We start from the raw sequence: 13,872 nt of genomic DNA, 5'->3' as shown, positions 1-13,872 counted from the left end.
GTAATTTATGCAGAATAGATCCTGTCCAGCCTATTTTTACAGACAAACAATTGTCTTAATTCCTTGACCCTCTTTATTACAGGGAGGAGGCAAAGGCACTACATGAATATCTGAATAGGCTGAAAACAAAGTTGAGTGGACAGGACCCAGACACACTCAAAGAAGACCAGCTGGACACAGAGAAGTTTTTGGAGGAGTTTCCTGAGGTGAAACAGGACCTGGAGGGAGACACAGAAAAGATCCATGCTCTTGCAGACAAAGTTGACAAGGTGCACAAGGACTGCACGATTTCCAAGGTGGTGGCCCACTCCACTGGCGCTGTGTCTGGCATACTCAGCATCGTTGGCCTGGCTCTGGCACCTCTGACAATGGGGGCCACTCTGCCTCTCTTGGCCACTGGGTTAGGGCTGGGCATAGCGGCTGCTGTGACCAATGTGTCCACCACCATCGTGGAACAAGTAAACATGTCATCAGCAGAAACCAAAACCATTCAACTGCTGTCCCCTGACACGAAGAAATGGAAGGTAGTCAAGGATGTACTCAAGAAGAGGACACCTCAAATTATTTTTGCAACGAAGTCATTCGTCAGTGCCCTAGAATACATTCAGAAGCAAGTCCAATTTATCAAGGTGATTAAGGCCAGCCCTGCCTTAGCAGCCAAAGTCAAGTTCTTCATAACCAAAGGGAAAACCTTCATCCATGTCAGCAGTCAGGCGCGGAAAACTTTTGGAGGCATGGCTTTAGCAATGGCAAAAGAAGTCCGTATCACTGGCCTAGTCCTGTCATGTATCGGCCTTGTGATAGATGTGGGCTGCCTGGTGAAAGAGTCAAAACATTTACATGATGGAGCGAAGGCAGAGTCAGCTGAAAAGCTGAGGCAGCAGGCCCAGGAGTTGGAAAGCATATTGGAGTTACTCACTGAGATCCATGAGAATCTGCAGGAGGGCTCAGTTCCCCCACCCCCAGAGGAGTGCAGTGCCAGAAGCCAGCGTGAGGAACTCTGCCCATGGCAAAGGTCATGAGGAAAGAGGCTTCGGCATACGCAAAGGCAAGATTGAGCCTCAGGAAACCCCCTGTTCCCGAGCATCTACCCCCAAAACCAGAGTCTTATTTATGCTCTCACCTACACCTCTGACTTTACAGGGGGCTCTCCTCCATCTCCATTTCTCTCGGAGAAGGAGTTAACTTGCAGCTCCAGTTAATAAAAATTCGTGGGCGTGACAAGAGTGTTTCAACTTACAAACTCCTCTGAAGGTCTCTAGCCTGCCTGAGCAGGTTCGTCCAGCCACATGTGATGTTTACAGCCTCCCAACCATCAGAGGCACAAGATGCTTTAAACTTTCTATATACAAACTCTTTTGAAAAGTTAGGAAATTATTAGTATAGTATAGTGGGTTGCTTAGGAATTATATTGGTGAAGGGTTTTTCATTTATTGTGCCAAAAATTACTGCTAATTCCCTGCCCTGGGTGTGACAAGGGTGTCTCAGGTCAAACCTCTCTACTGGCAAACTAGCTTATGTGACAGGATTATCCATACTCCTGCCAAACACACGATTGTTTACTACCTCTTAGCCATAAACAGCACAGAGAGTTTGGAGTATTTTGAAAGTCTTAATTAGCATAGGGCTTTTCTCCTTGTTGAGTCAATGATTGCCGCCAGGCCTCCATATCCTTAGGCCCCTGGGAATATATTAATCAATGTATTTGGAATATAGAAAAGGAAATGTACTAGTTTTGATGTTAGCAATAGTAGATTTTTTGAGTTAATGAATTTTCTCTTTTGTTACAGACCACTGTGCAGTTCAGTTCAGTTCAGTTCAGTCACTCAGTCGTGTCCAACTCTTTGCAACCCCATGAATTGCAGCACGCCAGGCCTCCCTGTCCATCACCATCTCCCGGAGTTCACTCAGACTCATGTCCGTCGAGTCGGTGATGCCATCCAGCCATCTCATCCTCTGTCATCCCCTTCTCCTCCTGCCCCCAATCCCTCCCAGCATTAAAGTCTTTTCCAATGAGTCAACTCTTTGCCTGAGGTGGCCAAAGTACTGGAGCTTCAGCTTTAGCATCATTCCTTCCAAAGAAATCCCAGGGTTGATCTCCTTCAGAATGGACTGGTTGGATCTCCTTGCAGTCCAAGGGACTCTCAAGAGTCTTCTCCAACACCACAGTTCAAAAGCATCAATTCTTCGGCCCTCAGCCTTCTTCACAGTCCAACTCTCACATCCTTACATGACCACAGGAAAAACCATAGCCTTGACTAGACGGACCTTAGTTGGCAAAGTAATGTCTCTGCTTTTGAATATACTATCTAGGTTGGCCGTAACTTTTCTTGATAAAGTTCCTGGTGATAAAGCTCCCATAGCCCAGGTCCTCCTTGCTTCTGCAAGAGCTTTTTTCTCACAGGGGCCTGGAGTCCCACAAGCCCTGCCCTGCTTCCTGTGAGGCTGAGACCCCTGCTCTGAGCAGCTGAGACCCCTGCAGCTGTTCTGTCCTCCTTGTTTTCTACTCCTGAATATTGGACTTGATGTAGTTTCTAATCCTTTATGTAAATAATAGTGCAAAGAATATTCTCCTTCTATAAAACTTCACCTACATCTGAGATTGTATTCTTAAGCTATATCTAGAAGTAGAATTAAGATCAGATGGCATCAACACCTAAAAAATTTTCATACCTAGAGCCATCATGCTATGCAAACAAACTGTAGCAAAATGTTCACACTTATAATATATGAGGGTGTCCATCCTTTCAGATATACCCATTCTCGGTGGTCTTTCTTTAAAAAAAAAAAAACAACAGATCTTTATAATTAAATCATTTATTTTGGTTCTGCATGTGATTATTTTGCCATGGGAGATGAGTAAGGAAAGCAAGTGTTGATGATGTTGAGCTACTATTTTTAAGAAAGCAAGAGAATCTGTCAACTCCTCCTCCCGAGACTTGACTGAAATGATGGTAAAGGTATATATGGGTGTAATACCATCTGCTGATGAGAGCACATGGTTTCTGTAGTGTGGTGGTTATCATGTTCACCTAACACGCAAAAGGGCCCTGGTTCAGAGTCGAGTGGAAACAGATTCACTTGGGGTTCCTTTATGGCTCAGTTGGTAAAGAATCCACCTGCCATTCAGGAGACGTGGGTTCAATCCCTGGGTTGGGATGATCCCCTGCAGAAGGGAACTGCTACCCACTCCAGTATTCTGGCCTGGTTTTGTCTCTGGTTTTGAATATACTATCTAGGTTTGTCATAACTTTCCTTCCAAGGTGTAAGCGTCTTTTAATTTCATGGCTGCAGTCACCATTTGCAGTGATTTTGGAGCCCCCCAAAATAAAGCCTGACACTGTTTCCACTGTTTCCTCGTCTATTTCCCATGAAGTGATGGGACCGGATGCCATGATCTTCGTTTTCTGAATGTTGAGCTTTAAGCCAACTTTTTCACTCTCCTCTTTCAATTTCATCAAGAGGCTTCTTAGTTCCTCTTCACTTTCTGCCATAAGTGTGGTGTCATCTGCATATCTGAGGTTATTGATATTTCTCCCAGCAATCTTGATTCCAGCTTTTGTTTCTTCCAGTCCAGCGTTTCTCATGATGTACTCTGCATAGAAGTTAAATAAGCAGGCTGACAATATACAGCCTTGACGTACTCCTTTTCCTATTGGAACCAGTCTGTTGTTCCTTGTCCAGTTCTAACTGGTGCTTCCTGACCTGCATACAGATTTCTCAAGAGGCAGGTCAGGTGACCTGGTATTCCCATCTCTTTCAGAATTTTCCACAGTTTATTGTGATCCACACAGTCAAAGGCTTTGGCATAGTCAAGAAAGCAGAAATAGATGTTTTTCTGGAACTCTCTTGCTTTTTCGATGATCCAGCGGATGTTGGCAATTTGATCTCTGGTTCCTCTCCCTTTTCTAAAACCAGCTTGAACATCAGGGCATTCACGGTTCACGTATTGCTGAAGCCTGGCTTGGAGAATTTTGAGCATTACTTTACTAGCATGTGAGATGAGTGCAATTGTGCGATAGTTTGAGCATTCTTTTGCATTGCTTTCTTTGGAATTGAAATGAAAACTGACCATTTCCAGTCTTGTGGCCACTGCTGACTTTGCCAAATTTGCTGGCATATTGAGTGCACCACTTTAACAGCATCTTGAAGCAGCTCAACTGGAATTCCATCACCTCCACTAACTTTGTTCGTAGTGATGCTTTCTAAGGCCCACTTGACTTCACATTCCAAGTTGTCTGGCTCTAGATTAGTGATCTCATCATCATGATTACCTGGGTCGTGAAGATCTTTTTTGTACAGTTCTTCCATGTATTCTTGCCACCTCTTCTTAATATCTTCTGCTTCTGTTAGGTCCATACCATTTCTGTCCTTTATCGAGTCTATTTTTGCATGAAATGTTCCCTTGGTATCTCTAATTTTCTTAAGAGATCTCTAGTCTTTCCCATTCTGTTCTTTTCCTCTATTTCTTTGCATTGATCTCTGAAGAAGGCTTTCTTATCTCTTCTTGCTATTCTTTGGAACTCTGCATTCAGATGCCTATATCTTTCCTTTTCTCCTTTACTTTTCACCTCTCTTCTTTTCACAGCTATATGTAAGGCCTCCCCAGACAGCCATTTTGCTTTTTTGCATTTCTTTTCCATGGGGATGGTCTTGATCCCTGTTTCCTATACAATGTAACGAACCTCAGTCCATAGTTCATCAGGCACTCTTATCTATCAGATCTAGGCCCTTAAATCTATTTCTCACTTCCACTGTATAATCATAAGGGATTTGATTTAGGTCATACCTGAATGGTTTAGCGGTTTTCCTACTTTCTTCAATTTGAGTCTGAATTTGATAATAAGGAGTTCGTGATCTGAGCCACAGTCAGCTCCTGGTCTTGTTAAGGAGCAGTGGCTATGCTTTGCTGGAACAGCCGTGAAGAGATACCCCACGCCCATGGTAAGAGAAACCCAAGTAAGATGATAGGTGTTGCAAGAGGGCATCAGAGGGCAGACATACTGAAACCATACTCACAGGAAACTAGTCAATCTAATCACACTAGGACCACAGCCTTGTCTAACTCAATGAAACCAAGCCATGCCTGCAGGGCAACCCAAGATGGGCAGGTCATGGTGGAGAAGTCTGACAGATTGTGGTCCACTGGAGAAGGGAATGGCAAACCACTTCAGTATTCTTGCCTTGAGAACCCCATGAACAGTATGAAAAGGCAAAATGATAGGATACTGAAAGAGGTACTCCCCAGGTCCGTAGGTGCCCAATATGCTACTGGAGATCAGTGGAGAAATAACTCCAGAAAGAATGAAGGGATGGAACCAAAGCAAAAACAATACCCAGCTGTGGATGTGGCTGGTGATAGAAGCAAGATCCGGTGCTGTAAAGAGCAATATTGCATAGGAACCTGAAATGTCAGGTCCATGAATCAAGGCAAATTGGAAGTGGTCAAACAAGAGATGGCAAGGATGAACGTCGACATTCTGGGAATCAGCAAGCTGAAATGGACTGGAATGGGTGAATTTAACTCAGATGACCATTATATCTACTACTGCGGGCAGGAATCCCTCAGAAGAAATGGAGTAGCCATCATGGTCAACAAAAGAGTCTGAAATGCAGTACTTGGATGCAATCTCAAAAATGACAGAATGATCTCTTTTCGTCTCCAAGGCAAACCATTCAATATCACAGTTATCCAAGTCTATGCCCCAACCAGTAACGCTGAAGAAGCTAAAGTTGAACGGTTTTATGAAGACCTACAAGACCTTTTAGAACTAACACCCAAAAAAGATGTCCTTTTCATTATAGGGGACTGGAACGCAAAAGTAGGAAGTCAAGAAACACCTGGAGTAACAGGCACATTTGGCCTTGGAATGCGGAATGAAGCAGGGCAAAGACTAATAGAGTTTTGCCAGGGAAATGCACTGGTCATAGTAAACACCTTCTTCTAACAACACAAGAGAAGACTCTACACATGGACATCACCAGATGGTCAACACTGAATCAGATTGATTATATTCTCTGCAGCCAAAGATGGAGAAGCTGTATACAGTCAACAAAAACAAGACCAGGAGCTGACTGTGGCTCAGATCATGAACTCCTTATTATCAAATTCAGACTCAAACTGAAGAAAGTAGGAAAAACTGGTAGACCATTCAGGTGTGACCTAAATCAAATCCCTTATAGATCACTGTACTTTGTTATAAATCTGTGTCCTTACTATGTAAAAATGTAACTTTATCACTATCTTAAGACTAAATAGATCTTAAGGGGAATACTGGTGAAGGGTTTTCATTTGTTGAGCCAATATTTACTGCTAAATCTCCATATTCCTTGCCCTTATAATGAATATAACTAGCATATAAGAAAAATAAGTATTAACCTTTAAGATTAATCATGTTAAGCCTTTAGTTCAGTTCAGTCGCTCAGTCGTATCCGACTCTTTGCAACCCCATGAATCGCAGCACGCCAGGCCTCCCTGTCCATCACCATCTCCCGCAGTTCATTCAGACTCACATCCAGCGAGTTAGTGATGCCATCCAGCCATCTCATCCTCTGTCATCCCCTTCTCCTCCTGCGCCCAATCGCTCCCAGCATCAAAGTCTTTTCCAATGAGTCAAGTCTTCACATGAGGTGGCCAAAGTACTGGAGTTTCAGCTTTAGCATCATTCATTCCAAAGAAATCCCAAGGTTGATCTCCTTCTGAATGGACTGGTTGGATCTCCTTGCAGTCCAAGGGACTCTCAAGAGTCTTCTCCAACACCACAGTTCAAAAGCATCAATTCTTCGGCATTCAGCCTTTGTAACAGTCCAACTCTCACATCCATACGTGACCACAGGAAAAACCATAGCCTTGACTAGACGGACCTTAGTTGGCAAAGGAATGTCTCTGCTTTTGAATATACTATCTAGGTTGGTCATAACTTTCCTTCCAAGGAGTCAGCGTCTTTTAACTTCATGGCTGCAGTCACCATCTGCAGTGATTTCGGAGCCCCCAAAAACTAAAGTCTGACACTGTTTCTACTGTTTCCCCATCTATTTCCCATGAAGTGATGGGACCACATGCCATGATCTTCGTTTTCTGAATGTTGAGCTTTAAGCCAACTTTTTCGCTCTCCTCCTTCACTTTCATCAAGAGGCTCTTTAGTTCCTCTTCACTTTCTGCCATAAGTGTGGTGTCATCTGCATATCTGAGGTTATTGATATTTCTCCCGGCAATCTTGATTCCAGCTTGTGTTTCTTCCAGTCCAGCGTTTCTCATGATGTACTCTGCATAGAAGTTAAATAAGCAGGGTGACCATATACAGCCTTGATGGACTCCTTTTCCTATTGGAACCAGTCTGTTGTTCCATGTCCAGTTCTAACTGTTATTTCCTGACCTGCATACAGATTTCTCAAGAGGCAGGTCAGGTGGTCTGGTATTCCCATCTCTTGAAGAATTTTCCGCAGTTTATTGTGATCCACACAGTCAAAGGCTTTGGCATAGTTAGGCTAAGTAAATTCCTTTCTTGATTGTAACCCCTACACCATTACCCTATAGGAATGCAACTTTATTTGGAGGGTGGCGCTTGGTTTAAGAAAAAATCACCCCTGGAAAAAATAAGTTTTCTGGTTGACTGACCATTATCAGAAAGGGCCATAAAATGTCAGCAGGCCTCATGGCCATAAGATGATGTAAAACCCATAGGACCTTTGTATAATTTTATATGAAGCACCTGATTTTGACAAGGGTCAGGTCTGCTGACCCCCGCGTGACTCTGTATTCATCCCTATGCATAACATAAAGTATATAAGTAAACCTGAAAAATAAAGAGATCGGATCAGTTTCTGGAAAGACTGATTCCCCTGTGTCCTTTCTTTCTTGCTCCCCATTTATCTGGCTGAATTCCCATCTGGAGCATGGGTGCTTGCCACGTCTACTTACTTGCCCTGGCTTTTAAGTTCCACGTGAGAAGGAGCCCAAGGAGGGGCACCTTCCGATATTCAAGTGGCACCAGTGGCCCAATGTAGATGGTGCAAATTCCTTGTCTTGGAATTTTATGGGTATCCCACGTAAACCAATTTATTCAGCCTCTTTTTCTCCACTAATTTTCCTACTACACTATCCGTTTCTAATCTCTCTGTATATCTATAATTAAATAAGTGTTTTCCTAGGATGCCGATTCCATCTCCGCTTTGAATTACCCTGGACCCACCAGGGCTGGATCCCAGCAGTGCAGGGACCAGGGACATTTGTTGGGTGTCCCAGAGGCAGCTTGGTAGAGAGGAAAAGGAGGGGAGACAGCACTGATGGTCCTGGGTGTTAGGAATTTGGCATTTCTGGAGCTGAACACAGCAAGGGAGGGATAGATGCAGGTGCAGATGAGGACAAAGAGCGAGCCTGGAGCCCAGACTAAGGGAGGAGCGGGGCTAAAGAATGAGGGGAGGGGAGAAACACTTATATTGGACTAAAGAACACACTAGGGGTAGAATAAAGGGAAAGGCAAGTGGAACTAGCTGTGGAAGGCCAGAAATATGAAAGGGTTGAAAATGAGAGAAAGTCAGAGTGAGGACTGTTGGGATCCAGGAGAAGTAGCTGGGACTCCTCTATCGCCCTCCTCAGGGTGTGATGTCCCAGCGAGAAGAGTCTCCCCCTGGTGGTGTTCTCCAGCCCTGTGTCTCCAGCATCAGCTCACCTTCGATCCCAGCAGGTTTTTATTAATTAGGCAGGGACTCCATTGTTTGATTGTGTGTTTTTATTGAAGTGTAGTTGACTTACAGTATTGTGTGGGTTTCTGGTGTACAGCCAAATGTATTGATCACACATGTAGTTTTGTGCGCTAACAGTAAAGCCTTATTGTTTGTCTATTTTAGGTATGGTGGTGCACATCTGTTAATCACATATTCCTATTTACCCACCCTCCCCTTTCCTCTTTTGTACCATAACTTTGTTTTCTTTGTCTGTGAGTCTGTTTCTAATTTGTAAATAAGTTCATTTGTACTACTTTTTAGATTCCACCTATAATTGAGATCATACAATATTTGTCTTTCTCTGACTGACTTACTTCATTTACAATAATCTCTATGTCAATCCAAGCAGCTAAAAACAGCATTGTTTTATGCTTTTATGGCTGGGTACTATTTGCATCTTTTTTCTTCTATTGATGGACACTTAGGTTGCTTCTATGCTATTATAAAGAGTGCTGCTATGAACATTGGAGTGCATGTTACTTTTTGAATTAGAGCTTCTGTCTTTTCCAGAAGTGCTGACTCATACAATAAGTCTATATTTAGTTTCTTAAGGAAACTCCATGCTTTTCCACAGGCTTCCCAGGTGACTCAGTGGTAAAGAATCCACCTGCCAATTCAGGAGACGTGTGTTCGATTCCTGTGTTGGGAAGATCCCTGGAGAAGGAGATGTCAATCCACTCCAATATTTTTGCCTGGAAATAGTCCATGGAGAAAGGAGTCCGGCAGGCTACAGTCCATAAGGTCAGTAAGAGCCTGACACGACTGACGATGAACACCGGATCTCCTCACCTTGTGTTCTCTAGACTTTATTTCAATAAATAGCACGGATTCACTGAGGCTTCCTTGTGCTGACTGACGGGCTCACCTGGGCTCCAGATGCCTGACCTCCATCCCCATGAGCCTGTCTCCCAGCATCTCAGGGAGAATATCCTCCATGACTCCTCCTTCCTGCCAGCCAGTCGTTTCCCTCAGACCCTGGAGACCCCAAGCCGCATGGGACGCTCGGGGGAGCCCATGTTATCTGACTTGGTCTAATCATGGGGAGACTCCTCTTCCAGCCCTGGGGACAAGGATGGACACGGGGCACCCAAGGCTGATTGAGAGCAAAGGGCTTGTGTGCAGGGGTGGGGCGGGGCAGGGGGGGTGCTGGTCAGCCATAAACAGAGGGGCAGAGAGACAGCACATGCCTCATCCAGGCTGCCTTCACATTTCACCAGGACTCCTGGAGGAGCTTCCAGGACCATCTTCTTGTGTTTACCTTGGGGCACTGCCCTGCCGCATCTGTCTATTCCCCACGCAGGGCTAGAATGACTCTTAAGAATATTGATCTTAGCTCTACCTGCTTCCCCTCCTCCACGGCTGCCCATGACTCTGAGCACAGATGCTCAAATCCTCCCTGCAGCCTAACCTGCTGGAACCTGTGGTCCCCAAAGGGCAGAGCTGGTCACCAGGCTCACTCCACACCAGGGGCAGGATTGAGGGCTGGGGAAAGTGGGTAGGAAGGAACAGAAAGCCCATCCAAGGCCATGTTCTGATCTGGTCACTCATCTGGGCTTGAACCTGCCTGGACCTTCTGAGGAGCCTTCACGGGATGCCTCAGGCGCCTCCTCTCCAGGGAGGAAAGGGGAGCATCTGGGTGTGGCTCTCAACTCCATGGGCCTGCTCCAAAGGGCACCAACTATGTGTTTCCACATGAGGAGCATGTGAGCACCAAACAGTTCCCCGCGCCTGGAGCACAGGGCAAAGCCAGAGACCCAGGACCTGGAAATGATCCCAGGACATCTCCTAAGTCCCTCCCACGTGCTGCAGAGCCTTCTCCACACTTTTGTCCAAACCTCCCTCTGAGGACTTTCCTCAGTGCCTCTGACTCCCTCTCAGCCCGTGTTTCCCTGAGGCTTCAATCGGCCCTTCCATTCCTTCCTGGAGACGTCAGCAGTCATGGCCAGCACCTGTCTGATCCCCAAATCATGAGTTTCATTCCTTCTTTAATTCTTTGTAAGTTCCTGGGGAATTCAAATCCTGCAGAAACTTCTCCTGGGCAGGGTTCCAGGCACTGCATACAGGAACATTCAGTGTCCATCCCCAAGTGCCCCTGAACCCTTAGAGCTGTTCCCCATTCAGCTCAATGAGCAGATGACGCAATTCCTCAGTGACCCCTGTGTCAGGTGAGATCCCTGTGGTTCTGAGCAACAGAACTGAGCTTGGCTAAGTGAGCACAGAAGAGCGTGCACTGGAGGGATGCAGGCCAGGTCAGAGAAAGGAAAGAAGCCCCTAAACCTGCACAGTTCAGGAAGGACAGAAAGTAGGGCAGGTCCCCCTGCAGGAGCTCACAGTCTGTCCCCAGAGGCCCCTTCCAGCAGGGAGCTTAGGTCCAAGCACCTGGAATCTCAGTGTCAGGTTTGCAGGAGACAGAGGTGCTTGGCTCTGAGGACTGCATTCTCGGACCAATAGGTCAGGCTGAAGGATGAGGAAGATGAATGGTTAACAGGGACCCTAACCCTGGGGGGAGAGGCTCAGGAAGAGAGACTCCAGATTGAGTGCTTCCTGGATGCACATGTGCCCTCTTCTCAGACCAATGGAAATGACTCTCCTCACCCTATTCTGGGTCCAACATCCCACACACAACAGTAAGTGTACCGCTCACTTCCCCAGCTGGACACAAACACGAATCACCTCCCCTGCTGCGTGTTGCAGGGATGTCAGGGGTGAAGGGCACCAGTGTGATGCCAGTGCTTCTCCTGTTCATGGGCTCCTGTCCGAGTACTCTGCGTGTATATTATATATGTGCAGCAACAGGGAGGTGCAGTAGGCTCCAGGACCTCCAGGAGCACCTCTCCCATGATACCGATTTTCACAAGGATCCCACTTCCTGTTCCACTTTCCTGCGGGGAAATTCACCCCTGTGGAGCCTGGGCTGGGCCATCACTGTGTCAGCACTCTCGCCTGGGTGCTACTCAAGACCTCACTGCCCCTCTGAGAGCACGTGCTTGTCACCCCAACAGAGAACAGGAGGAAGCTGGGCCCAGGGTCCAGGAATGTGGCCACAGCCCCCACCTGGGAAGGGCCATCCTGGGTGGGGCGTCTGGGTGCCTTGAGCCTCTTCCCTGGATCCATGTTGAGCTGATTGGTCAGGAGGATGCAGGGTGTCCTGCTTCAGGAGGAAGTGAAGCAAGCACGTGGTGTTTCTGTAACACAGCTCATCCTGGGCCCAGGGCGGTGGACCCACCTCCTTGGAGCTCAGGCCACGGAGCTGTCTGTCGCCACTTGCTGTGCTTCCCAATGTGGGGAGAGATGCGCACAGGTCTGTGCCGCCACCCAGGACATGAGTCCCTTCTGGCAGGGCCTGTTTTGGAGGCTTCTAGTTCCTCGCTTGGCCCTGAGTTTGGTGGTTTTAGCTGCTGCTCCTAGTTCTCACAAATGCCCTGAAGTTCACAGAGCTGCCCTCATACCAGCTGGCACACAGCCTCCAGCTGGCTTGTTCCTGGGGCTCAGACCTAAGAGAACAGGGGAGTCTTGAGTCTGCAGAGGTCCATACTTAGAATCCACCAGTTATCTCAGGACGTTGTGCTGCTGACACAGGATATCTAACAACTGGTGACACTCAGATGCCTGTGGAGCTGGTCTGGACCTAGCCTCTGCGACAAGGACACTTGGTGAGGAGCACCTTGTACTGTCCCAGTGAGGCTCTCAAGCCACCTGTGATGTTGCCCGTCACCCTGCACACGGCCCCACACTGCCCAGCCACCCCTACTTAGCTTGTGTGCTTCTGAAGGACGTTGAAGCCAGTCTTGACTTTACAGTACCTTTTTCAAAAGAAACCTTTGGGACTTCCCTGGTGGTCCAGTGGTAAAGGAGCTGCCTGCCAATGCAGGGGACACGGGTTTGATCCCTGGTCCGAGAAGATCCAACATGCTGCGGAGCAACTAAGCCCGTGCACCACAACTACTGAGCCCGCTCCCTAGAGCCCGTGCTCTGCAGAAACAGAAGCCACTGCAATTAGAAGCCCATGTACTCGACGAAGAGGAGCGCACTCGCTGCAGCTAGAGAAAGCAGCCCCTGCCCGCACAGCAGTGAAGACCCGGGCAGTCAGATAAACACACAGGGATGCTGTTTCCCGAGTTACCTAAGGGAATGCCTCCTGAGCCCCACTATCTACTGCCACCCTTGTAAGAAATGCACGTGGGCACAGACCCAGCAGGTAAGGTCCCTACAGGGCCGAGGTTCTGTATTTCTCTTCGGCTTTTACCCATTACCTGTCCCATGCTAACCCCCAGCTGTCCCCGCCTGCATCCCCTAGTCCCCCTCTCCCTGCACCAGGAGGAGGCTGTCCACAGAGCAGCAGGGACAACCCAGGCTCCAGGCCCCTTCCCTGGCCTTGCCTTGCTCCAGGGCTCTGTGGTGGCTGGGGTGCCCCGGGGTTAGCAGCTGGCTCTCCTCCTCTGGATCGAAGCCCTGGAGCTCAAGAGCAACCTGTACCGCATGGGCCAGAGCAAGGTCTTTTTCCGGCCTGGCATGCTGGCCCACCTGGAGAAGGAGCGGGACCTGAAGATCACGAACGTCATCATTGGCTTCCAGGCCTGCTGCTGGGGCTGCCTGGCCAGGAGGTGAGTCCCGGGACACACACCCCACCCAGCCTGATCCTCGCTCGGGGTTCCTAGCTATCCTGTGGTGGAGGGCACTTAGGAAGTGGGGCCTGGGCAACCTCATGCTGGTAGTTGTCCCCCAGGGAGGCCCACAAGGCTTTCCCTGCCCCTGAATTTCTGCCTGAGGTTTAAAGGAAGCAGGCAGGAGGGATGACTGTGCTTGGATTTTCCCTCCAGGAAAGCTCCTGTCTCCCGCTGTTCTTCCCTGTGTCCCTTCTATAGGGGTGACACCCAGAGCCGGCTGTCCCCAGAGGACCCCAAGCTCTGGAAAGGAGGCATCCTTGAGTCCCGGCAGCTCCAGTAAGTTCAGGAGCGGACTTGTGCAGGTCAGTGGGCAGGGCTGCTGCCGTTTGCCCCTTGACTCCTCTGTCTCTGGGCTCTGGGGTGTCTGCTCTGGCCTGAGCTCTGAGCTCTGGGGACAGAATGTCAAATGAATGTTTGCAGTATATGAGCTGCTGACACTCTCCCACCAAACATAAGTCCCTGAGTTTCTGGAAGAACA

At 47.8% G+C, this 13,872-nt stretch overlaps 2 protein-coding genes across 25 annotated transcripts in view; one reads left to right on the top strand and one right to left on the bottom strand.

Moving 5' to 3' along the window:
• The window catches only part of LOC105605770 (apolipoprotein L3-like), a 35,676-nt gene extending 32,331 nt beyond the window's left edge, over positions 1-3,345 (top strand). For 15 of the 24 annotated variants that reach the window (XM_060413187.1, XM_042247213.1, XM_060413176.1 and 12 more), the window contains one exon: positions 83-1,224. In XM_060413187.1, coding sequence (XP_060269170.1) covers positions 83-1,022 — 940 coding nt within the window. In that variant the 3' untranslated portion in view covers positions 1,023-1,224. Of the gene's footprint in view, positions 1-82 lie in introns of all 24 variants that reach the window. The other 9 variants (XM_027967742.3, XM_042247206.2, XM_060413184.1 and 6 more) reach the window with 2 other exon arrangements.
• The window catches only part of LOC101102047 (apolipoprotein L3-like), a 234,245-nt gene that overhangs the window by 149,255 nt on the left and 71,118 nt on the right, over positions 1-13,872 (bottom strand). The gene's annotated exons all lie outside the window — the stretch shown is intronic.

The sequence above is a fragment of the Ovis aries genome, chromosome 3, assembly GCF_016772045.2.
Source record: "Ovis aries strain OAR_USU_Benz2616 breed Rambouillet chromosome 3, ARS-UI_Ramb_v3.0, whole genome shotgun sequence".
NCBI classification, from domain to species: Eukaryota; Metazoa; Chordata; class Mammalia; order Artiodactyla; family Bovidae; genus Ovis; species Ovis aries.
The sequence above is the reverse complement of the archived record's forward strand: the minus strand, read 5'-3'. Positions and strand labels throughout refer to the sequence as shown.